The sequence below is a fragment of the Pholcus phalangioides genome, unplaced genomic scaffold, assembly GCF_987345545.1.
Source record: "Pholcus phalangioides strain wild (caught in Gottingen) unplaced genomic scaffold, Ppha-v1.0 ptg000017l_1, whole genome shotgun sequence".
Taxonomy (NCBI): domain Eukaryota; kingdom Metazoa; phylum Arthropoda; class Arachnida; order Araneae; family Pholcidae; genus Pholcus; species Pholcus phalangioides.
The window spans coordinates 64,994,551-65,020,802 of NW_028301610.1; the positions used below are offsets into that span (position 1 = coordinate 64,994,551).

The 26,252-nt window shown below is 37.3% G+C and overlaps 1 protein-coding gene across 1 annotated transcript in view; it reads left to right on the forward strand.

Annotated features, from left to right (window-relative positions):
* Positions 1-26,252, forward strand: part of LOC149074642 (uncharacterized) — a 233,868-nt gene that overhangs the window by 88,870 nt on the left and 118,746 nt on the right. The window contains exon 5 of the mRNA XM_089247053.1: positions 13,026-13,242. Coding sequence (XP_089103179.1) covers positions 13,026-13,242 — 217 coding nt within the window. The remainder of the gene's footprint in view (positions 1-13,025; positions 13,243-26,252) is intronic.

Here is a 26,252-nt window from a genome sequence, read left to right on the forward strand (position 1 = left end):
TTTTTTAACTATACACATGTACAAGTAAACGAAAAAAAAAACGGAAACGAAGAAAAGAACATTGTACAAGGGTACAACCCCCCTCCCCTCGGGTGGCAGTCGTTCGCCTAGGAAGGAAGGACATTGTGAAGGTCATGGCTACTGACATCAAGGACACCAGCATTTTGTATGTCCTCAGGGCTACCACGCGACCCCTGCTGTTTCAGTTCGTAGAAGGCCATAATGTCTGGATAGAATGAAAATTAGCGTAAACAGACGTCGTATTACACAGTGAAATTGCCTTTGGGTGCCGATAAAGAACATGAACTCCCCCCCCCAACATCCTGGAACAGGGGCCCCGTAGGCTGCGCTCTTCAGCGGACCCCCTCTATAAAGTGAACTAATAGTGGGAAAAAAAAACAAAAATGGTCCAGGCCCCAGGCCTGAAGCTCCGCCAGCCCCACTCTTGTGGGCGGGTTATGATACTGAGACAGCTTTGTTGCAAGCTTTTGTACAAAATACAGTGGATCCCGCATATAACGTTTTCCTCCTTAGTGCGACTTATTTTGCGACTCTCTGATGCCAATTCTTATTATTGATACTCATCGAGATTTCTCGTTTAAAGCGTTTTCCCGCAAAAAGTATTGTACGGAATGGCTGTAATGACGTGTGTACTGAATCACGTGATTTCGCTCACTTCCCCTCCCTCTCCCAGTCTGAACAAATCAAGGGGTTTTTTCCTTGCTTCTGAAAAAAAAAGCTACATTCCGCATCAGCCTTTTTTATTCGCTGTACTGTCTTGAGAACACATCTACCGTCAAAACTTCTATTCACAGATGGCATTCTTGGATCGGTTTAACAGAAAAATATTTACGGTTCGCGTCTGCAAAAATACAGTTGTTCGAAATCTTTTAGTAAAATAGTTGAACGAGTTTGCGTACATAAAGGATTAATTTTTTCCCCACGTGGATGAATCCTACACTTCTAGCCCAAAAGAACGGTAAGCAAAGCTAAAAATTGGAATTTTTGTTACATTTTTATTTTGAGCATTAAGAGTTAACTATAATGAATCTATGTCAGAAGAGTTTGGCCCAGCATCGAGGCCAGTTGCGATGTTTGTTGAATTGTGTTTCACAAAGTTTAAAAACGATTATTTTTAATAGGGCATATCTACAAATTACAGAGTAACCTTGTTCATACGTCACTCAGTTATACAACTTTCATGTTTATACAACGTTTAACTTGGGTAGCAATTGGTAACAATACATTTCAAACAACAATACAACAAATACATTTTAATGTTAAAATATTTCATTCATTTATTTAACATAAAACCTCAATTATTCGACGTTTTCACTTCGACTAAAACTCGGAAACTTTTGAAAAAAGAAAAACGTAATTTATATCATCGAATGAGCACAAAATTTTTGTATGCAGTGAAAAAGCGTTGCTGCAACAGTTCTTGCATATTGTCACCGCAAAAGACATAAATTTTGGGGTGATTGCTGACGTATACGAAAATTGCCAGTGAGATGACTGATGACCATTTAGAGTGGATACTTAGGTGATTTGTTTGTTGCCTCTTTCGGATTATATGCATATGCATATTTTGGTCTTTTTTTTAGCATTAATGCATATAAATGCATAAAATCAAAGAATTTTCAGTATAACTGCATATTTTTGAAGATTTGTTTAAAAGTTCTGAAAATTTGTTTGTTAAGCTCACTCAATTTTTTTAAATAATTTTTTGGGGTTTTTTTTTTCACCCCGCAGGTGAAATTTATGAAGTATTTTACGAATAATATTAACCGTTTTATTGTAAAGGCTATTTCTAGAGATATGTCAAAGTGTTAAATTTTTTTAGAAATAGTGTCGAAATTCTTTGGTTAATGCTATTTTCGTTATTGAGCAGCTACAACAAACTGAAAATTAAAAAAATGCTTGAGTAAAAATATAAAGATATTTGCATATGCGATATATGTAGCTATATGAGGGGGTATTTTTTGTAAGTAAATACATATGCACTAAGAAATAGAAAAGATGCATTTTACAAACACATCAGCTTATTTTTTGCATGATTTTCTCATTTTTTTAATACATATTTCAGAATTTTTGACTTTTCAAGATTTGTAATGCATATTCTGGGGTGTTTGATGCACATTTTGTACTTTTTTTTTTTTTTTTTTTATTTGGGTCCTTCAGAAACAACTCCCCGTGTTCCACAGAGTATGCCACGAGGCTTACAAACGTAAGTAACAACAACAAACATATACGGTTCAAGAAACTCAAAATTTGCAATACAGAGTAATACAAAAGAAAGGAAAAATCAGATCAGTATGTACAATAACAATATACGAATGCACTTCAAAGCGCAATATTGCACCAGTGAATGCCATATGGTATCAATGCAATGAAAAAAAAAAAAAAAAAAAAAAAAAAAAAAAAAAAAAAATTTAATACACACACATGAATAGAAAAATATACGACCACACATAAGTATATATATATATCCACACATACACATATATATACACACACCAATACATACATACAAAGATAGTGAGAAAAAAAAAAATAAAAAAAATAAATAATAATAATAATAACAATAATAATAATAATAATTAGTACTTAAATGGAAATTTTGATTAATTATTCAAGAATCGAAAACAGCACTTGCAAGGAAAATGAGAATGTACACATTGTATATACAAAAAATAAAATAGAAACCAATTATTTTTTCGCGAAGATATTTTGTACATATATTTTTAGAATGCGAAGGACTTCCTTTGATTTGACCAAATCGGACAATGCAGGCGGCCAAGAAATAGACAGTTTCTTAAGTTCTTTTCTGAAATGAACCCTCTCCTTCGTTAGATTTTTGCACGACAGAAGAAGATGCATAGGATCTTCTTCATTGGTTCCACATATACACAGCGAACTACTGGCAAGTTTCATTCTCGCGAGATAACTTTGAAAATTCCCATGCCCAGTAATAAATTGGGTCAGATGGAAATTTGTGGAGAAATGGTAACACTTCCTTCTCGCCGGAATCGAAGGGAAGAATTTCTTTACCGGCCTGGCATTTTTGGAACTGACATACTCTGTGTTCCACTGATGGATTGATTTGTGTCGATACACATATTTATAGTGAGATTTTGGGACTTTCACATTTTCTATGACATTAAGAAGTGTAGCAGACCGTGCGAGATCATCTGCCCTCTCATTCCCAGTGATGCCACAGTGACTTCGAACATGTGTGAAATCGATTATATATTTTTTCTTTTTAAGATCATTTATAAGACATTGTGTCTCCACCACAAGTTTTTCTGTAGAATTTATATCTTGTAGACTTTGCAAAGAAGAGAGAGAATCTGAACATATCAGCGCGCTATTATTATCGTTTCCAACACAAAATGAAATCCACTTGGTGGCAAGATTCAAGCAGAGGAGCTCGGCTTGAAAAACAGAACAGTTATTTTCTAATCTGAATTGGCATTTTGTACTTTAAGTGCACATTTTGTACTTTAAGTAGAAATTTTTGCATTTTTAAGTGCATATTTTTCGCATTTAAAGTGCATATTTTTCGCATTTTAAGTGCATATTTTTGCTTTTTTAAGTGTCTATTTGCATATTTTTAGAGCATATTTCGCCACTTTTTTAGTGCATATAATCCGGGCTCTACTGATGATCATTTAGAGTGGACACTTAGGTGATTTGTTTATTGCCTCTTTCTGAGAATACGCAGATGTGGAGAGTCCCGAAGAAATGGGTTTCAATTGTTTTGACGGCCATATGACATTTCAGAATTTTTTCTCTCCCTATGTTTTCAACGTTATCCCGAGAGGGTGAGAAAGTTTACTGTAAGCATTTGGGGGGTACAGGTCTGCCGAAAATAGACAGATACGGTACACATGCACAGTAAGTTCTTTCGATAATTTCCTGTAGAACTTTCTTTCGATGTGGTGCTTTGCTTGCTGACGGGGCCGTCTTAAGAGCATCATGGGCTCCGGGCCAATTGATTTTTCTGAGGCCCAACCTGGAGAATTCTCGAAAATTTCAATTAGTTCCCATTTTTGTGAGGAACCTCTTCTCTTGAGGTCTCCGGGCCGTGATCGGGGGGGGGGGAGCATGCGTTCAGATGGCACTGCTTGCTGACTGTGTCAAATCCGTCATTCGTAATGTCGGAAAAACAAAAAACGCTCTCTCTAAAAAAACTGGAAATTCAACAAGAATTTTAAATTGATAACGAAAGTTCATCTTGCAAACCAGTTGAATATGTTCGTTTAAACTTTTGGAAACGATTATAAAGTAGAGAAACAACCAAAGAGCAAGCTCCTGATTGAAAATCATCTACTGCCAAAAAAAAAATGGGGAAATTTTTGCAAGTCGAGAAGGTTTTGTTGCAATTTTGTACCCAATGTCGTGTCCCAAAGGTAGTGTTGTGCCAAATTTTATTTCTTTAAATTATTTGAAATGTGATTTAATTTCCTCTCAAGTATGAAATGATATTTTTTAGAACAGAATTGGAATGCAATTAAACACAAAATTTTATAACATTTTATATGTATGGGGGGGGGGGCATAATTTTTTAAAAAAGCTCAGTTATTCACTTCGACTTACACGTAAAACGTTTTATAAAATGTTTTGACTCTGCCTCTTGAACGTTGTATAAACAACTGTAACACAATTGTCAAGTTGCTCAGTTGAATAGATGAAGTGAACATGAATATTTGAATTTTTTCAGTTCAATTTTTCAGGCTGGTGCTTCAACCAAGGCCAATGAAAATAGTTTTCAGTATTATTACTTTTATTAACTCTTTAATTCACTAAATTCATTTATTCTTTTTGCACACCTGTAGGGAATCGCCTGGAATAACAGAATCGCTTCGTTTTATCAAAAAAATCATTGTATTGAATAACTTCACGTTAGAGCAGGGCGTCTCAAACTTTTTCCACCTGAGGCGCCCTTTTCCCCTATTTAATGCTTATCCGCGAGCTCCACCGGCTTTCCAGAACTGTTTAACAAAGAATATTTTCGAAAACCTCACACCCTGACAAAGGTTGGAGATGCACAGTTTGAGAACCCGTGCGTTATAGGAATAATCTTTGATGTTCTAAATTGAAGTTTAACGTTTGGATAGAAATTTTGTTTTGTGTAAAACACGTTTCAAACTGGTTCTTCCTGTAGAAACTCTACAGTAGTTTCATTTGGTGTAGTATGAGTATACTTGCTTCCTTGGTGAACAACGAAACTATAGAGATGTGGTGGATATCTTATCTGAGAGAAACTGTGCATATATATCCATATGTATAATTGATTTTCTGTCTGTTCTTTTCTCTATACAAATCCACAATATTAGATCGATCTTCGTCAAAGTTTGGATATATACCAAACAGGGACCGGATCGAACGATAGGCTACTTTAAAAGTTCGTCAGAGAAGGGTAGATGCCCGAAATGGACAGTCGGGCAACAATGGTTTCTGGGCCTCAACAACCACCTTCGGAGTGTTTACTTTGGTTACCGTGGTTCCCTAGTAATGCGTTTTACACGTGAATATGCCTTTACAATGGTTTGTCACTTTTCCAATCCTCCCAATAAATGAAGAAAACACGGGCAGCGCCGGGTATTGTAGCTAGTATTATGATGATAAAACTGCAGTGAAATCTTGATATAACAATATTCTGCGGACGAAGAAAAATACCATAATATAGGTATTATCGTTAATCGAGAGACTTTGACATTGAACACTAGCCATCAGGGCCGCAACTAAATGCTTGATCGGATGAGGTAAGCACATGTTTTGACACCCCCCCCCCCCTGTAATTTTGAAGAAGAGGCTATAAAAGGTGAATTTTGCGCACCCTTCTGGTCCTGGGCAAGATACCTACCGCCCCCCCCCCAGTTGCGGCCCTGCCGACCATGGATCACGATCACCATTGGCGTATGCAAAGGGGGTTTAGGGTTCCAATCCCCAGAGCTGAGATTATAGGGTTATTTTGCAGGAAAAAATGTAACCACCCACCCTCGTGAAAATTCTGTGTACGCCTATGGCAATCACAAGTTCCTATGGGAAAACCATATCGCCTAATCAATTTGTTCTCTTAACTGGCCCATAGGGAAGCTCTATTGTATTGAATAAAATTATATACAAATCACAATCATATCTCAATGTCATAATATTTATTACACACACACACAATTATATTGTATTATTTAGTTTAAATATACAGTGATACCTCGATATAACAATATTCTACGGAGCAAAATAAAATATTGTGGTAAAGGGATTAAAGAGGTAACATTATCCTCACGTATGATCAAATTTATGCTATTGTTGTCATTTTTTCTATATCGGCATTGCTACAGAAAATGCGCTATTGTGTATTTATTCATTACAAAAAATTATAATTGATTATAGTTTATTTATAAAATTCACTTAGATGTGTATTGTCCCTGTACAGAAGCTTACCGCATAGTGCTTTTGTGTCGTACACATAGTGCAGCAATACAAATAACTTTAGCTTTCGGTGATCATTTAGTGCAAAATATTGATGTCATCAGACGCCTTCAGAAGAACGAGAACAAGTGGCAAAGTTAAAATTAAATTCAAAACGATTTTGAACAAAATATAAAAAATATTGTTGTAGCGATTTCGGAAATCTAAATATATCGTGTTATAGAGGGGTTTATCATAGTAGATGATGTCGTTGTACCGAGAGTTTAACATTTAGCCAGGCAATTCCAAACAAGATTTGAAAAAAATATCATTGTAGATGTATTGATTATCGTTGTAGCGATGTTTTGCTGCATATACAAATGCCGTATCGTATGCAGGATTTTCTTATGGAGAGGGGGGGGGGGGCCTTCAACATTTTTTTTCTTCCCGAAAGGGGTTTCTTTTTTTTTACTGAAAAAATACGCCATAATCTTTTCTCAAAGGAGGTGCACAAAATTTTTCTGGAGGGGGGTAGGGGGCCTGTAAAAAATCCTGGCCTGGGGGCCCGGCACTATGATGTGGGGGCCATGAACATATCTCTTAACAATTTTTCATTAAACATTTAACTTTTTATGTAATTTAACTCCTTCGTTCTCGTGAGTTTTAATTAGCATGTTGTTTATTTTTGGGTCATACTCTGCTGTGTTCTTTTTTTTCTAGCACACGTTGGATTGTGAGATAAGTGGTTTTTTTTAATTATATTGCTCTCAATTTTTTTAATTTTCGTTGTGTATTTTCGATCGACTTAATTTTTTTTCTAGTTCGCATTTCATTTTCATTGTATTTTTTGCCAGGTTTGTGTTTTCTCGCTTCTCTGATATAAATTAATAGGTTTTTTGGACGTTAGTGTTAGCAAACAGTGTATACTTTTCCCCAGGTTATCTCAATAACTTTGTTTTTCCTTCCACTTCGGCCTATGGTTGTAGTGCTAGTGTGATTTGAGATAGTTAGCTAATTCTAATAAGTATAAATTGTACTTTGTAGCTTAATACTTTTTTTAGAGTGTGTTGTATTCTTTATATACATATTTTATTCTTCGTGATTTAGTGTTGAGCATTCTATTTTACGTAATTTTTTAGTACAATCTTTTACGCATATTTTGCATATTTACATTATTTTAATTTCCTGTTAACGTTTCTCATTTTCCTATTTTTAATTATTATCTAGCTTTAGCAATAGTGTTAGTCATGGCCCCCACATCCTGTAGCGGGGCCCCTAGGCTGGGATCTTTTGTGGGGCCCTCGGTCAGACTTTTAATGGGCCCCTTCTGTAGCTAATTTATAGTGTGAAAAAGCAAAAAAAATGATAATTGTCCTGTGCCCCAGGGCTAGAGCCCTCTCAGCCCCCCCCCCATGTGGGGGGCCATGGTGTTAGTATACCTCGACTAGTGTTGTGTAGAGCTTGCGATGGGAGATTTCCCTGGTCTATGGGTATAGTAGCTGATAGTTTCAATTATAAAAGGTGCTTGGATAGGAAAAGGCTGGAACTCGAGGTCGAAGCTTTACGGGAAAAAGTTAGGGTTCTAGAGGGCCCGGTTATAACGGAGCCACTGGTCATAGAGCCACCTGTTGATGAAGAAGCAATCTCCACGAACAACGACAGTTTAGAGGACGAATGGGTGGTCGTGGATGAGGTAGAGGGGGATAGTGATAGGGGTTTAATCATCGGAGATTCTATGGTTAGGGAACTTGGGAACCGAGTGTGTAGGGATTTTCTGGGTTTCGAGCGCTTTTGTCTTCCTGGGGGGAAGATTGGCAATGTTCAAACGTTTTTCATCGCTTAAAGTTGCCCCTCCCGGTGATTCTGTGGATGGGAACGAATCAGGTAGGAGCGAATATGAATGAGTCTCTGTCAGAGTACCGGTATTTACTATTATCCGCTAGGGAGAGGGGTTCAGATGTGGCAGTGATTCCAGTGCTGCCAAGGGGTAGTAGGGGGTATAGGAATAGGTTCCACCAATTCAATATAGGCCTGAAGGACATTTGCTCCTCACTTGGGGTCACGTTCTTGGAGCTTCCAGCATTTACCAATAGGTGGCTTCGTTCGGATGGGATCCATCTAAATAAGAGGGGTTTCTGGAGGTGGATAATCACAACAGTACTGATAGGGAATTACACACTTCTGACTTGGATGGCTTCTCGATTGACACTAAATCGCCGGGCAAATTAAAATGTGTGTTAATAAATGACAGGAGCTTGGGTAATAAGAAAGATTTTTAGAAACTATGATAGTTGTGGAGGGCTTGGATCTTATAGCCATTACAGAATCTTGGGCAAACGATGGGATGAATCTTTCTTACACATCTCAGGATACTATAACTTTTGGAGAAATAGATCTGATTGGGGTGGAGTGTTGATATACATGAAATCCTGTTTGAAGGCTAGAGAGTGTAACGTGCAGAGAAGTGATATTGAAACTATATATGGGGTGAGCTTGAGAACAAAAGACATCATAAACTTATTGTTGGGGTTTGTTACAATTCACTGAATGGGGATCAAAACTACATTGCCAAATTGCATGATGAAATTTTCTACATATGTAATCGTAAGAGGGTTCTCATACTATGGGATTTCAATTACCCAGGTATTGATTGGGAGAACCTTTCATCTGGAAATCAGTATGAAAGAGACTTTCTTAAGTTGGTGCTCGAAAATTTTTTGTATCAGCTTGTATCAGAAGCCACTAGGAGTACTGCTATTTTGGATTTAGTTCTTACTAGTTCTGAGGATCTAGTTGAACATGTTTCGGTGGGGGAAGAGTTTTCTTCCAGTGATCATAGTATCGTCAGATTTCACTAACTTTTACTCGGGTAAGGTTGATAACAAAAGACTGGTTCCTTGTTTTCGGAGAACTAACTTTGATGTTTTGAGAGGAAGGTTAGAAGACCGGTTGGAATCAGTAGGGGTGGTAAGTTAATGGGAAGAATTTAGTACAAAGCTGTCCTCTGTTTTGCACGACGTTATACCCTTTGTTCGAAAAAATCATGTTTGTACATCGCACCCTCTATGGTTCACAGATGGCGTGCGGAACCTTTATCTTGAAAAGAAAAGAGCATTCAGAGAGTATAAAAGTGGACGAGGTGACCTATCATTGTTTACTGATAAAAGAAGACTGTTGAAGAAAGCGATAAGGGATAGTAAAAAATTTTGAATAGGGATAGTGAAAAATGGAAGTTGAATCTAGGTTGGCAGATAACATTGGCTCTGACCTAAAATCATTTTTTCGATACGTCAATAATGGATGTAAGGGGACAGTTGGCCCCCTCTCGATAGGAGGCTCGTGGTTAGAGAGCAATGTAGGCATGTGTAGTGCTTTCAATGACTTTTTCGCATCGGTTTTTAATGGATACAATGATATTCGATAGGCGGGTGTTGCATGGGGTAATAAAACCCTCAACGATATTCAAGTAGAAGACATGGAGGTCCTAAATCTTCTAAGAAATGTATGTGTAAGCAAAGCACCAGGACCAGATGATATCTATCCCAGGGTCCTCAGGGAATGTGCTAATGAATTGTTGGGACCAGTCGCACAGATATACAGGAGTTGGGACGATTTCCTCAGCAACTCAAGGGATTGGAAACTTGCTAATGTTGTTCCCATATTTTAGAAGGGTGGTAGAGAAGATGTGTCAAATTATCGTCCAGTGAGTTTGACAAGCTCCCTCTCGACAATTTTGGAAATTATCATCAAAAGGCAGTTTGTGAAGTGGATAGACGAGAATAATGTATTGTCGGATAATCAGCATGGGTTCAGGACGGGAAAGTCATGTGTAACTAACCTCCTTTGCTTCTATGATCACGTGACTAAGGCTTTGGGTGAGGGCAAAAATGCAGATGTTGTTTACCTTGATTTCCAGAAGGCATTCGATCGAGTCCAACATGGTAAACTCTTGAAGCGTTTGCAAGAGATTGGAATTAGGGGCAACTTGCTGAGTTGGATAGAATCATGGTTAAGAGATAAATTGCAACAAGTTATGGTGAATGGGGAATTCTCTGGTTGGACAGACGTCACAAGTGGAGTTTCTCAAGGAAGTGTCCTTAGTCCTATACTTTTTTCACTTTTTATCGACAAACTCGATAAGGGTAATGATGGGATTACTAGCGAATTCGCAGATGATGTGAAGCTAATGGCGGTAATCGGGAATGAAAGCGATAGGGAGTTGCTCCAGACCAACATAAACAGGATTGCAGCATGGGCAAATGAATGGAGTATGATGTTTAGCGTTGATAAGTGCATGATCGCTCATTTTGGTTCGAACAACCCAGAGTTCTCTTACGAGTTGAATGGTGACACTATCCTTGATGCAACTAAGGTCACCGATTTGGGAATTCTCATTGAAGACTGGCTTAGGTTTTCTGAACATTGCTCAGCGGTGGTCAAAAAAGCGAATGGAATGCTTGGTCTCATTTTAAAAAAGGTCTCTTTGCGTTCTCTTAAAGTCATTCTTCCGCTTTTTCGAGGCTTAGTTCGTCCGGGACTGGAGTATGCTGTAAGGTTTTGGAGACCATACCTACAGAGGGACATAGACTTGGTTGAAGGGGTACAGAGAAGAGCTACGCATGTCCTTATTAGCACACAGGGCTTGAGTTATGAAGAGAGACTTCATTTTTTGAATATGTTTACATTGGATGAACACAGGTGTCGAGGGGATATGATCGAAGTGTTCAAAATTTTCAATGGGATGGATAGGATGGGCCATGAACTTTTTGTACACCGCCAATCGACTGCTTTTACAAGGGGACACCAGTATCGATTGGTGAGGGACAATGCAAGGTTATGGTGTCGCAGGGAATTTTTCTCTAATAGGGTTGTTAATAAATGGAATAGCTTACCCCCAGAGGTAGTAAATTGTAACACAATTGACACGTTTAAAAAGAAATACGATAAACATGTTGGGGTAAATCGAGAAACTATCCATACCTAGAATAAGACAACCATAAGTATTCTTTATGGGCATTGTATAATATTTTATCATGTGTATATATTGTTTATAATTTTTGTTAATTACATTTTTAATTGGGTTGATGCATTTTTGAAATATATGACATCCATATTTTTATGGGTATCTTTTTCTCAGCCACCTCGGTGGGCATTTTGCCTGTTGTGTCGTTGTATTTGTATAATGTTCACAGAAATCAATTTTTCATGGCTAAAAAATCAAATATAGAAACACGTTCACCAAGATCACTAAGTCCTATTTCCAAGATGACGCAATGAAAAGCTTTTATGAGCAACCACAGTCAACACTGTAAATCTTCTGGAATCCCAAAAATGATCTATATGTGTGTTGAGATCACAAAGTTTTATACATACCTTTCCAGGACAAAATCCAATCTTAGCAACATCACTGGGATCATTAGTTTCATCTATGTCTCACAATGATTATAAATCATCGCATAACACGTCAAATCATCATTGGATGGCGAAGATCAGCTCAATTCTAAAAACATATGGACCTGCTGGAGAGAGAGATGTGCCTAAGCACTGACTGTTAGCTAAAACTTTCATTTTGGTTAAGGTGTAACTGTTAAATGCAGAAACTTAAGTCTATTGAAACCAGACAAGTAAATGTGATAACAGCTCTGATCAAGAGATCTACTTATACTAGATAAAATGGATTATTTCTTGGCTCAAGCGAGCCACAAACTCGCTCCATCTCAAGAAGGAAATTATGACGTAACAATTAGCATATTCTTAAATGTGATAAAAAATATTCGATCAACACTTTAGGATGAGAAAAAATCTGCTTCGAGATCACAGATCATGCGATCACCGCGAGTAAAAGAAAGTGAGGGTGAAAGTGAAATCTATATTACACACACACTAATCTTTCTTCACCATTCTATTTTTAACATGTGAATAAGGAAACCAGTTTTTTTCTAGTTTCATCACTGATACTTCAAATACAAATGTTCCAAATTCATTGCCAAAAGCCTGTATGTGAAAGGATTAATTTTTTTACATCAAATAATTATTCAAACACAAGATTTATTATATTTTTATTTAGATGACAAAGATTTTCCTTTTATCTTGTAAATAAGTATATAGTCAAAGATGTCCTTTTACTGTAAAATTAAGTAAAAGGACTTAATTTTACGGCCCAAAGGAGTAAAGTATTTGACTAATTTGCTATATTGGGAAAAACTTGTTTGAAATTTTCTAATTTATTTTCTCCCATAAATAATGAAGTGTTTATGCAGGAAAAGTATTGAAATTTAAATAACAGCCACTGAGAGAATTACTATATTTTCAAAACTTCCTGCGAGAAATTTTTTTTTCCTTATTTCAATTAATGTCAATGATACATTATTAACATATTATACATCGTACTTTTGAAATTTTCAACAATTTTCTGAATTATATAGGCTGTCTTCATTGTTCAATGTGAACTGTTGCTGCTTTAAAGGACTAGAATTATAAAAAAAATTTTGTTATTCAAACATATTTTTGAGTTCTCAAACTGTTGTTTTTTCTCCATTATGTAGGAGACCTTTTATGTTTCTCTATTTTGATAAATATTAAAGTATAGATGTTTTTAACTGTTTTAGAACTTTGTCGTGCCAACAGACATTTGTATGAACTGAGAGAGAATAACAGTTTTCAACTTTATTTACGAACTGATGGAATGACTTCAGGGAACAACAAAAAGATGGTTTTGAGAAAGTTAAAAACAAAATGTACTATGACATTAAAAGTATGCTCAGCTTGCCATGTGTCTGTGGTTATTCGAAGCATGGACATACCTTCATGCTCGGGCAACTGTAGGTAAGTGGACCTAAGAGCTACAGGGTGTTTCAAAAAGAATCATCGGATTAAAAAAATCATAACTATTAGCTTTTAATCCATTTCGATCGAATAATATATAGGTAGAAAGAGGGAAATCTCGAGTTTCACGCAGTTGCTGACAGGTAGCGCTAACGCTCTTCCTTCGGCTGCCGCTTCAGTGTTTGTCAAGATGGCGACTGCACAACAGAAATAGTTTTGTATTTCAGGGGCGTAGCCAGAAATTTCGTTTGGGGGGGGGACCAAAGTGACAGAACAATGGATTTGGCCACCTTTTTTCGGTCATTTTCTCACATTTCGGGGGGGGAACCAGACCCTTAAGTCCCCCCCCTCGCTACGCCCTTGTTGTATTCTAAGCTTCGCGAAGTGAGTCTGTAACAACTGTTCATCATGCTTTTCGTCAATAATACTCTGGTGTTGAACTCTCTACTGCTCAGAGCATTAGACGATGGTATAAACAATTCCAAGATACAGGTTGTTTGGGGTAAAGGGAAATCCTCTGGCTGTCCCTGCATGTCACATGAAAATGTGGAGTGCATCCGACATAGTCCACAGAAATCTACTTGCAGTGGATGCAAACATGCTCGCAAAAGTTTGAGAGCTGAATTTGACTACCGTATAGACATATTGAGCACCTTTAATTTGGTTTGTAAAATAACATGATTAGCCGTGTAATATAAAATTAATCTTAGGTGTCTGTTCAATATTTTTCATAATATACGCATTTCAAATCAGGTGATTCTTTTTGAAAGACATTGTATTTTAATTTCATTCAATTCAAGGATACTGATTTTCTAAAAATAAAAATTGGTAATTTCTCTGTACGCCTCACCATCTAGTGGCTAATATCATGAGCTACTGGCTTGGTTAGGTGGCTGTCTATTGCACAGGTTATTTCAGTGTATATATATATACTTTAAGGAAGAAAAATATTGGTGCTTTTCAGTGTAACATAACATAATTTGTCCCCAGTCATTTATGAAAATACTATACAAATTAGTTTACAATTAAATTATATATTTTACAATATTTGAAAGAAAATGTGAAGAGAAAGAAAAGAATATTTGAATGCACACGGTAGAACAGTTAATTCATAATGTGATGAAGAAAGCTGGGACAGGAAAGAGAGCAGTAGCCAAAAGGTAGTAAAATGCTCTCAGCCCTATGACATCTCTGTTCTTGTGATACACATAAATCTTATTTCTTTCGACCTGAAAGATAAAAGTATATCAGCCCAATAGGTGTACATATATTCATTGAATTGAAAAGTGAATTATGGCAACCAGAAGCTGATATAAGAGAATTTCATGCTACTGGTTTTTTTTCACTTTAATTCAATGACAAATTTTTAATATAGAAGGGAGAGAAAAAGCTAAACAATAAAAATAAAATAAATAGAATCTACACTTGATGTTAAATCTACATAACCAAATTGAGTTATTGTTTCCATTTAAATTTAATGTTGAATTATTTATTATTTCATATAGAAAATTTTATATTACTTTAAACAAATATGAAATGAAAAATTAATTTAAATTTAATTTATTGTCTTCCCATTTATTTATTTGTTAATGTGACATTGCTATTGCAGTACTTTACTAACCACATTTAATGAAACAGAAGGAAAGTTGCTTTCATAATCAAAGGAGTTTCATCTGAAAAGTTCATAATTGGTTGTATAATTAATTCAGAACGAGTCAGCAAAAAGAATAATTTTTTAAGAAGGACCAAGTGAGTCACTTCACAAGGCTTGTTGATGTGGAGGAAAGATAAAAAGGTATGGTTAAAGTAGCGGTACTGATAAGGACACGAATGGAAGACCCTATGCAGATTAGAAAATCCAGTATTGTCACTTCAACAGTTTTTTCCAAAACCTGTTCTCTGTAACCAATGTATAAAGCGAGAAACATTTACAAAGATTGTGTAGGAAGGAAGACGTCCTATCTTTCACGGTAATATACGAGCGCCATGGCCCCCCACATGGGGGGGCTGACAGGGCTCTAGCCCTGGGGCCCGGGAGTCAGGGGGGCCCGTGAAAAGATCTTTTTGATTTTTTTTCTTTCAGATATGTCCCATAGGAAAATAGACAGGACTCTTTAATATCAATCGTATCAATTTGCACTCGTATGGACGGATATCTTGAACTACGTACCTTAGATCTCATTGAAATTCTTTTTAACTATACACATGTACAAGTAAACGAAAAAAACAACAACCCGGAAACAAAGAAAAAAACATTGTACAAGGCCCCCCCCCCGGCTCTCATGGCAGTTGTTGATGGTCATGGCTACTGCGACGTCAAGGACACCAGCATTTTGTGTGACCTCAGGGTTATAGCCACTAGAATAATCCTTATCTAGTCGTCGAGCGTGTGTAGGGACCTACAGGGCTACTGCGCGACCCCTGCTGTTTCAGAAGGCCATAATGTCTCGATAGAATGAAAATTGGAGTAAACAGACGTATTCCACTGTGAAATTGCCTCTGGGTGCTGATAAAGCACATGAACCCCCCCCCCAACATCCTGGAACAGGGGCCCGTAGGCTGCGCTCTTCAGCGGACCCCCCCCCCCTATAGTGAACTAATAGTGTGGAAAAAAGACAAAAAATTACAAGAATGGTCCAGGCCCCAGGCCTGAAGCTCCACCAGCCCCACTCTCGTGGGCGGGTTACGATACTGAGACAGCTTTGCTGCAAGCTTTTGTATACAGTGGATCCCGCATTACTTTTTCCTCCTTGGGTCCTGCGACTCTCTGATGCCAACTCTTATTACTGATACTCATCGAGATTTCTCGTTTATAGCGTTTTCCCGCAAAAAGTATTGTACGGAATGGCTGTAATGACGTGTTTACTGAATCACATGATTTCGCTCACGGCCCCTCTAGTAACCCCCTACCTCTCCCAGTCCGAACAAATTAAGGGGTTTTTTCCTTGCTTCTGGAAAAAAGGCTACATTTTGCATCTGCCTTTTTTATTCGCTGTACTGTCTTGAGGACACATCTCCCCTCAAAACTTCGATTCACAGACGATAGTGTTAAACAGAAACATATTTACGGTTCCCGTCTGCAAAAATACAGTTGTTCGAAATCTTTTAGTAAAATAGTTGAACGAGTTTGCGTACATAAAGGATTAATTTTTTTCCCACGTGGATGAATTCTACGATTCTAGCCCAAAGGATTGTAAGCAAAGCTAAAAATTGGAATTTTTGTTACATTTTTATTTTGAGCATTAAGAGTTAACTATAATGAATCTATGTCAGAAGAGTTTGGCCCTGCATCGAGGCCAGTTGCGATGTTTGTTGAATTGTGTTTCACAAAGTTTAAAAACGATTATTTTTAATAGGGCATATCTACAAATTACAGAGTAACCTTGTTCATACGTCACTCAGTTATACAACTTTCATGTTTATACAACGTTTAACTTGGGTAGCAATTGGTAACAATACATTTCAAACAACAATAACAATACAACAAATACATTTTAATGTTAAAATATTTCATTCGTTTATTTAACGTAGGTCCGTCATTTAGGGGGGAGGGGGCAACAGCCCCCCCTGGCTTTTGAAAAATACACTAAAAATGGTATATATATACAAATATATATATACATACATTGAGTACATGTGTTTTGACACCCCCCCCCCCCGGAAAAAGTTGAAATAACGGCCCTGCTTGCAAACCAATTGAATATGTTTGTTTCAACTTTTTGACACGATTATAAAGTAGAGAAACAACCAAAGAGCAAGCTCCTGATTGAAAATCATCTACTGCCCAAAAAAAGTCCGAAATGGGGAAATTTTTGTAGAGAAGATTTCGTTGCAATTTTGTACCCGATGTCGTGTCCCAAAGGTAATGTTGTGCCAAATTTTATTTCTTTAAATGATTTGAAATGTGATTTAATTTCCTCTCAAGTATGAAATATTTTTTTAGAACAGAATTGGAATGCAATTAAACACATAAAATTTTATAACATTTTATATGTATGAGGGGGGATAATTTTTTAAAAAGGCTGTTATATTTACTTCGACTTATACATAAAACGTTTTATAAAACATTTTTTAAAACGTTTTGACTCTGCCTCTTGAACGTTGTATAAACGACTGTAACAGAATTGTAAAGTTGCTAAGTTGAATAGATGAAGTGGACATAAATATTTGCATTATTTCAGTTCTCACACACAATTTTTCAGGCCGGTGCTTCAACCAAGGCCAATGAAAATAGTTTTCAGTATTATTACTGCAACTCTTTAATTCACTAAATTTATTTATTCTTTTTGCACGCCTGTAGTGAATCGCCTGGCATAACGGAATCGCTTCGTTTTATCAAAAAAATCATTGCATGGAATAACTTCACGTTAGAGCAGGGTGTCTCAAACTTTTTCCACTTGAGGCGCCCTTTCCCCCTATTCAATGCTTATCCGCGAGCTCCACCGGCTCTCCAGAGCTGTTTAACAAAGAATATTTTTGAAAACCTCACACCATGACAAAGGTTGGAGGCGCACAGTTTGAGAACCCGTGCGTTATAGGAATAATCTTTGATGTTCTAAATTGAAGTTTAACGTTTGGATAGAAATTTTGTTTTGTGTAAAACATGTTTCAAACTGGTTCGTCATGTGTGTAGAGATTCTACAGTAGTTTCATTTGGTGTAGTATGAGTATACTTGCTTGCTTGGTGAACAACGGAACTATAGAGATGCGATGGATATCTTATCTGAGAGAAACTATGGATAAATTTGATACTGTGCATATATCTATATATATATATATAAAATTGATTTTCTGTGTGTATGTCTGTCTGTGTGTGTGTTCTCTATACAAATCTACAATTTTAGACCGATCGTTGCCAAATTTTGCATATATACCAAATGGAATCCGACTTGAACGATAGGCTATTTTAAAATTTCGTCAGAGAAGGACAGATACCCGAAATGGAGGAAAAATCGTCAGGCAACAATGGTTTTTGGGTATCAACAATCACTGTTAATATCATCGGAAAATGCGCTATTATGTATTTATTTGTAACAAAAAATTGTAATTGATTAGTTTATTTATAAAATTAACTTGGATGTGTATTGTCCCTGTAAAGAAGCTAGCTTACCACATAGTGATTTTGTGTCGTACACGTAGCGCAGCAATACAAATAACGTTAGCTTTCGGTGATCATTTAGTGCAAAATATTGATGTCATCAGACGTTTTCAAAAGAACGAGAACAAGTGGCGAAGTTAAAATTAAATTCGAAACGATTTTGAGCAAAATATAAAAAATATTGTTGTAGCGAATTCAAAATTCTCCTAAAAATATCTGGTTATAGAGGCGTTTATCATAGTAGATGATGTCGTTGTACTGAGAGTTTAACATTAAGCCAGGCAATTCCAAACACGATTTGAAAAAAGTATCATTGTAGATGTATTTATTATCGATTATCGTTGTAGCGATGTTTTGCTGCATATACAAATGCCGTATCGTATGCAGGATTTTCTTATGGAGAGGGGGGGGGGCCTTCAACATTTTTTTTCTTCCCGAAAGGGGTTTCTTTTTTTTTTTTACTGGAAAAATACACCATAATCTTTTCTCAAGGGAGGTGTACAAAACTTTTTTGAGGTGGGGGGGGGCCCGCGAAAAATCCTGGCATGTGAGGGCCATGACGAGCGCCCTCTGACGATGTATACGGAGCTCAGGCAGACGTCGACATGTATGTGGGTGTGACCAGGCGTGGCCTGCCACGCTGACGCTTTTGTTGTATTATTTTGTTTCTTAGTTTAATCCATTGATCTTCATTAAATATCTTAGTATTCCTTTTAATTGTATTAATGTGAGCTTTCCATACATTTGGGGGCTCTACCTTTCAACCCAACCATCCCCTAGATAAATGACGAATGTAGAGACATTTCGTAGACGAGACGAGAAGCTGTGCAACACGAGTGCTGTACTGTGTGTGTGTGTGCGCATCTGGATTATTTAGCAGACTTTTTTTTGTTTCATCAGACGGGGTGAGTTCTTTTTCTCATAATGAAGATTTCTCTCGGAGAAATTCCATCCATTGCTCAAACTCTAAAATTTGCGAAATCATCAGTAATAAAACTGCTAAACGACATCATTTTTGACGAACCCTTCGATCGAAGCAGCAGAAAAAAGCTTCGAGCTTTCAAGGGATTTCCTTGGAATGTTGATGTTCCCAAAAGAAAAAAAATAATTCTTGAATCATTTAATTTGTCCCAGTTAATTTCAGTCGGAAATGCCCTGCACTTGGAAATCCCAGAAACAAAGGAACAGATTTGCGACGAAATTTTTAATTTTTTGTCGAATGTGCAAGACGTTCACAATTATAATAATAGTAGTAATAATAATTCTTTAGAGGAGGACAGTGATGATGATGATGACGACGCCAAAACCTCCATATCACAGGCTTCAGTTCTTGAAAAGAAAAAAGAACCCCCACTCCACACCGACGCGACCCCACCACATATCCACCCTCACACTAAACAGAATAGAGACTCGTTCACCCCACGGGATTCCCCTGCATATAAACAAAAATGCTGCAGTGACGATGATTCCGAACCTTCCTGTCGAAAACCATCATAGCTGTCAAGAAGGAAGTTATTGGCTGGTTTTGAACGACTTGAAAGAGACGATGAGGTCTTTCTCTGGGAACGATACATATGGTGTGAATGCTTTCATCGGGGACGTAGAGGTGAATTTTTCGATTTTTCCCTCCCTAAAAGAACAAAAAAATTCATGCTCGTAAAACGAAATCTTGTAAGCCCCGCGAAAATGTTCGTGCAATCCCAAAGAGGGCTAACCACTTGGAAAGCATTAAAGGGAGCACTACTTGAGGAATTTAGCATGAAGATAAACAGTGCTGAATTGCATAGACGACTTCAGCAACGGAAAATGCGTCCGTCAGAAACCTTTTCCGAATATTTTATAGCTATTCAAGAATTAGCTAGCCATGGCAATGGTATTATCGATGATGCGTCGATTATAGACTATTGTATAAACGGTATTTCTGATTTACCAGCAAATAAATTTCTACTCTATAGGTGCCAGACGATTGCCGAATTCAAAACAAAATTAATGTATAAAAAAAGTCTTTAATGAATCAAGCCGTAGCCGATTCTCAACTGGATTCCATCATCCAACTAACACTCTTGACGTAAACAATCGGTTCCACATTCACGACCCGAAATTAAGCAGTCAAAAGCCAAACCCGAATTTCGAAAACTTTCATACACCTAGGCAATCAAAGCAGATCACGTGTTTTAATTGCAATGGAAATGGCCATATTTCTAGACTATGTCCAGAGAAACATCGAGGACCAAAGTGTATTTCCTGTTCCAAATTTGGTCATAAATGTGACGCGTGTCCACAAACCATCCAAAAATCCTTGCATGATGCCCCTGACGTAAATAATATCTACCAAGCTACTCCGCTAGATAAAATGAGCAAAGATGTTCAAATCATGGGTGCTAAAATGAAATGTCTAGTTGATACAGGAAGCCAAATGACTTGCATGAAAGAAAATGCATGGATCCATCTGGGCATGGCCCCCCACAAGGGGTGGGCTGACAAGGCTCCAGCCCTGGGGCCCGGGACGATTTTTACCTTTTTTGTTTTTTCACGCTTTAAATTCATCATAAAGGGGGCCCGTGAAAATCTGATCGGGGTCCCATAAAATCCTGGCCTGGGGGCCCGGCTCCAGGATGTGGGGGCCATGCATCTGGGATCACCAAAGCTAACAACGAATATTCGTGTTCTAACTGGATTTGGTTATTTAAAAATTTGTGTCATTGGTTCTTTTCAAACGTTGATTTCCATTGACGATCAGAACTTTACTGCTCAGATACACGTTGTGCCGAATCCCTCCATGATATTTGATGTTATCCTAGGATGTGATGTTATAAACCAAGCCGAACTCACTATTACACCTGATGGTGTGATATTTTCCAACCTTCAGAAGCAGATGTCTGACGATGCAACCACTCGTGAAATGAACCACTCGTTATGACATGAACCACATGAACCACTCGTTCATGCGATACTTGAAGAAACCCATAAAATTGACACTTCGCCCTTAGTGTTGAAAGAAACCCAAACTGACGGTGATCAATTATTTCCATCTGATGTGCCTACTAAAACCGAAACTACGAATGCTGAACTTTGCATCACGGTCACAGACGACAAACCGATGTGCCATTCTCTGACAACTACCTTTCATCGAACGTGATATTGATGAGGAACAATTCTTCGATTCGCTTGAAGACGATATTGATGATGAAAAACAGATGAGTCCTGTGTGCGATAAGCTGGTTGCACATATGGTCAACACAGACGATGAGAAGGTGGTGAAGCATTCAACAGCGCCCGCTGTCATGGAAGCTGAACCTGATAACAACACTGATGATGAAGGTTGTTGCTGTTTCTTCTCTCTAGTTGCCGAATTGATGCATTGGACAGATGTGAAAGAAAGTGCTATAGTGTTTGTGTTGGTGTTACTTCTGCTATTATCTCTAAAATATTTCTCATGTATAAGTGTTGCAGCATACCTGTTCGTTGCAATTTTGGCTGTTACTATATCTTTTCGGATATCCAACAGCATTCATCAAGCTGCCCGAAAACCTAATAGAAAGACTGCCAAACCGAGTAGTCTGCATCCCCATCAAAAAGACGATACCCCTTTGAACACCTACAATATCAATCACCTTGGACATCTGCTGACGTCCAACAAAAACTTCAAGCATATGTCAAAAGTTAGAAAGACGTATAACTATTGTAGAAAACCTCCACTCAAATACAAACTGAACGACGTTGTCACAATAATATGAATATTGGACTTTTTGATTTTATTGTGTATATATTTTTTTTCTGCTTTCTTTCCATTTGATGCGATTGATTTTTTTTTTTTAAAATTATTATTCATGCTCCTATTGATGTCGTATTTCCATGAATGATAGATGATTATTATGATTATGAGCGTATTATTTCATGATTAAGCGTATTATTATTTTTCGATAGACGTGTTATTTTGAAACTTATGAAAATTTTTTTTTTCTTGTGTTTATGTATATATATTTCTTATTTTTAGCATGTTTTCTATTTTTCGATAATTTTTCTCATGATGTGTTTTTTTGTCGCTGGTTTATTTTTATTTTTACGTGTTTTAATTTTTAGTTAGGAGTCAATATTTTTTTTTTGTTTGCGGATCTGATTAGTGATTATTATTTCTAAGATGCCTTTTATTATAATTATTATTGTCGTTTAACTATATTATACCGAATTTTTAAAAAATTTTTTGATGTCCATTTTTTTCCTGGCAAGTTTTTGTCTATTTGCTTATTTGTGTGTACATATTACATGTACGCGTATTCCACATGCAAGGCGCATGCTACAGATCAGAATGGCCTATGTAGGAAGGAAGATGTCCTATCTTTCACGGTAATATAAGAGCGCCCTCTGGCGATGTAGACGGAGCTCAGGCAGACGTGTACATGGGTGAGACCAGACGTGGCTTCCCACACTGACGCTTTTGTTGTATTATTTTTTCTTAGTTTAATCCTCTGATCTTCATTAAATATCTTAGTATCCCTTTTAATTGTATTAATGTGAGCTTTCCCCACAGTAGGATTTAATGAAAAAAGTTTTTTGGCGAGAGGAGAGGGGGTGAAGGAAAAGAAAACTTCTTATCAGTGAAAGCAACAAGTGTGATGTACATTTGTACAGACAAGCACTATCATTCTAAGGGATTTTCATCCAGAAGATGGTTAAATACAGTCATTTTGAACAATGCTAAGTATTTATTTCGAACACTCAATGGCAGAGAATTCCAAATGTGAATACCCTGGAAGATAACCGTATTTTTCTTGAAATTTGTTCTCGCTGTAAAGGTTGGGATACAGCTTCTGGAGAAATCTTTTTGGGTATTTGTGTGCAGGGATAGAAAATGAAGGAATATGTGTTGGTTTATGTAGTGATTCATACATTATTATAGCTAATTAATATTTTACCAAGCTATCTAATGCAGTGATTCCCAACGTGGGCGATAAAAAGTTCCAGGGGATAGTAGAAGTTGCGGGTATAATATAGGATCCTATGGGTTAGATTGCGTTGGAGGCGATGGGAGAAAAAATTTCTGAAGAAAAGGGAATGGGACAAAAAAGGTTGGGAAACTGATCTAAATGAAGAATTTGCCAGAGTTTACAAAGAGAAGCCGTATGCTCATTAAATGAGGCAGAGCTCATAACACTCAGTATTTTCTTTTGAGCAATTATTGGGTTGTAGAGATGTTTGAGTGGCAGATGAACATACTTCCAAGCATTAAGTTAATTTAGGGTAAAAAAAGTGAGAAATATAACATGCGCATTACATAAAAGGGTACGAAATGCATTGGTTTCGAAAATATGTATATATAGGAGTTTTTAATGATTTGCTGACTTCTGGTATATGGTTAGACCATGAAAGATGCTCATCAATTAAAACTCTGAGGTATTTAATGAATTGACAAACTTTAACTCATCCTGTTTGAATTTTATTGGCAATGCCACAGTGTCCAACAGCTTTTGCCAAGGTCTGAAAAGTGTGTGAACTAATTTAGAAATATTGAGGTGTAGCTTATTCACCGATAACCACACAGGTGCTTACCAGGTGACTACCACAGGGTGTAGATCTTTCATCCTTGGTGTCAGATGTTCACCGAAGTAAATCCTTGTTACTTCTCCTGGAAATCCAAGATCCTTGGTTGTAGACTGCCTCCTTTTCACCTTAGTATCTGCTGCTTGTGCCGACTGTTGACAAAACACTATAATTGGTCAACTTTTGCCTTTCTTTTCTGCTTCCAAGATGGTGACTTGCTTCGATGTTGCTTCTGTCCACTATGACTTCCATCTTCACAAGTTTCAAAACAATCTCGTCCGTATCCTCTCCTTTTCCTTCAAGAACATTTCGGATGATGAGGTTATTTCTTTGTGCATAGGCATCCATGTGTTTAAGCCTATCTTCCAGCATTTGGTTTTGGCGCCACATTTCTTTCTCATCCTATAGTTTCCTATTATCTTGTAATTTGCTGATTGTTAGTTTCAGCTCCTCAAATTTCTCGCTCATGAATTTGACACACTAATAAATCACTCAGTGAATTAAAGCATTCTAGTTTTCCACTAATGGTATCTAATGCAGATAGCTTAGCCTGAATTCTGTCGACGGCAGACAGCTTATTCTCCATAGCGGAAATCTGCTTATCAAGTTTGGTGCAAGTGGGTGCCATTTCTTCGATTGGTGCAAAAGAATGGAGAAGAAAAACGTGCTTCTTATCTGGACGGAGTATCGGTGAACAGTGATTTTGGAACCAGGGCCGTCTTAAGAGCATCATGGGCTCCGGACTAAATTATGTTTTTGAGGCCCTACCTGGAAAATTCTCAAATTTCAACTTCTCATTTTTGTGAGGTCCCGGGCCATGCCCGTGTGGCCCCATGCGTCAAGATGGCACTGTCTGGAACAGTGATTCTTTAGTGGTCTGGTATGGTTGTTCTTGACCTTTTTTGAGACTGCAGCCCAGTGAATTAAACTTGAGACAATCAATAAACAATAAGCTGCTATATCAGTTACAATGGCAATTAATAAACACTGATTTAGTGCACTCGCTTGGAATTTGAAAGGGGATAGTGATTTGTTTACCTGCAGAGGCATGTGGAATTTTCTTTCCAAAAATTCATCTCATCATATTCAGTTATTCATACCTTTCATTAGTGAAGGTTATCATTACAGAATTTAATTAAAAATAACTTTTTCTATCCTAAATACTATACTTACAGGGTTCATACGGGTCAGGGAAAACCGAGGAAAGTCAGGGAAATTGGCTCATTTTTGTTTTAAAACTAGAAATTTCAGACAATGACCTGGAAAATCGTCACGATTTTCGTCTGTTCGAAAAAGAAAAAAAATTGATTAAAAAAAAGAGAGAAAATTTCCCTCTGGGAAAAAAAAAGAATTCTGATAACATCGTAAATATTGATGATCCGTAAAATATTGCAATGTATCGCAAAAACTATAGATACTTCTGAGGAGGAATGATTATTTGATAACTTTGCTTGGAAAAGTATATTGCTGCGACCTTATCGTAATTCTTTCCAGTGTTTCCAGAAACATTGTCATTAAGCATCGTAGAAAGCCATGGGTACAAAGCTCAGGGCTCAGCACGGATCACTTTTTCCCCTAAAAGTCACTTTTTTAAAAGCTGGTAATTTTTAATACATATTTTCGGGCCCAGGTCACCTTTTCCCCTTTTTTAGCGAAAAGAGACCTCTGTCTCTTGCGCTTTTTTGGTAGCTAAGTTTTTCTTTTCTTCGACGAAGATTATGGGTTCAAGGTCACCCATTTTCTTCTTCTCTTCATACAGCTAAAGCAACATCCCTTATCAGAGTTGCCAGATTGGTGGTTTTCCTGCCAAATTGGTCTGGTTTGAAAACGGTTCGATGGGAAATTTTTGTCTTTGGCGGTTTGTGGTTTTTTGTGCGATTTTTCCAAAATTGTGTTCATGGCGAAAATTTCTCCTTATTTTTCTTTCTTTGCTTGTGAGCAACAAAGTTTTACTTTTTCACTTCAGTCCCCACCTCATGTTTTTCTCCTGACAAGGCGGAAGGGGGGGGGGCATCTCATCCAGCAATGAAAAGTCAGAACATTCAATCACAATGCTTTTTCCTCGCCCCCCCCCACCCAAAAACAGTGTACACCTCCACTATTTCCAAACAGCTGTAGGTTAGTGTTTCTCACCCTACCATGTGGCCAATATCACCCCTCCTCCGTGGATGATTTAATGGTCCGGGGACAAGGACGCCGGAACATATCTGCTCGTGTTGCTAAAGCAATACCAATCATTTGAATGGTGTTGCTCAGCAATACCAATCATACCAATCACCATTTGAACGTAGCTCAAATATTGTACTGAAAGTGTTTGTTTTTTTTAAATTAAAATTTTTGAAGGCATATCCTTGGGATCCTTTCCGTGTGA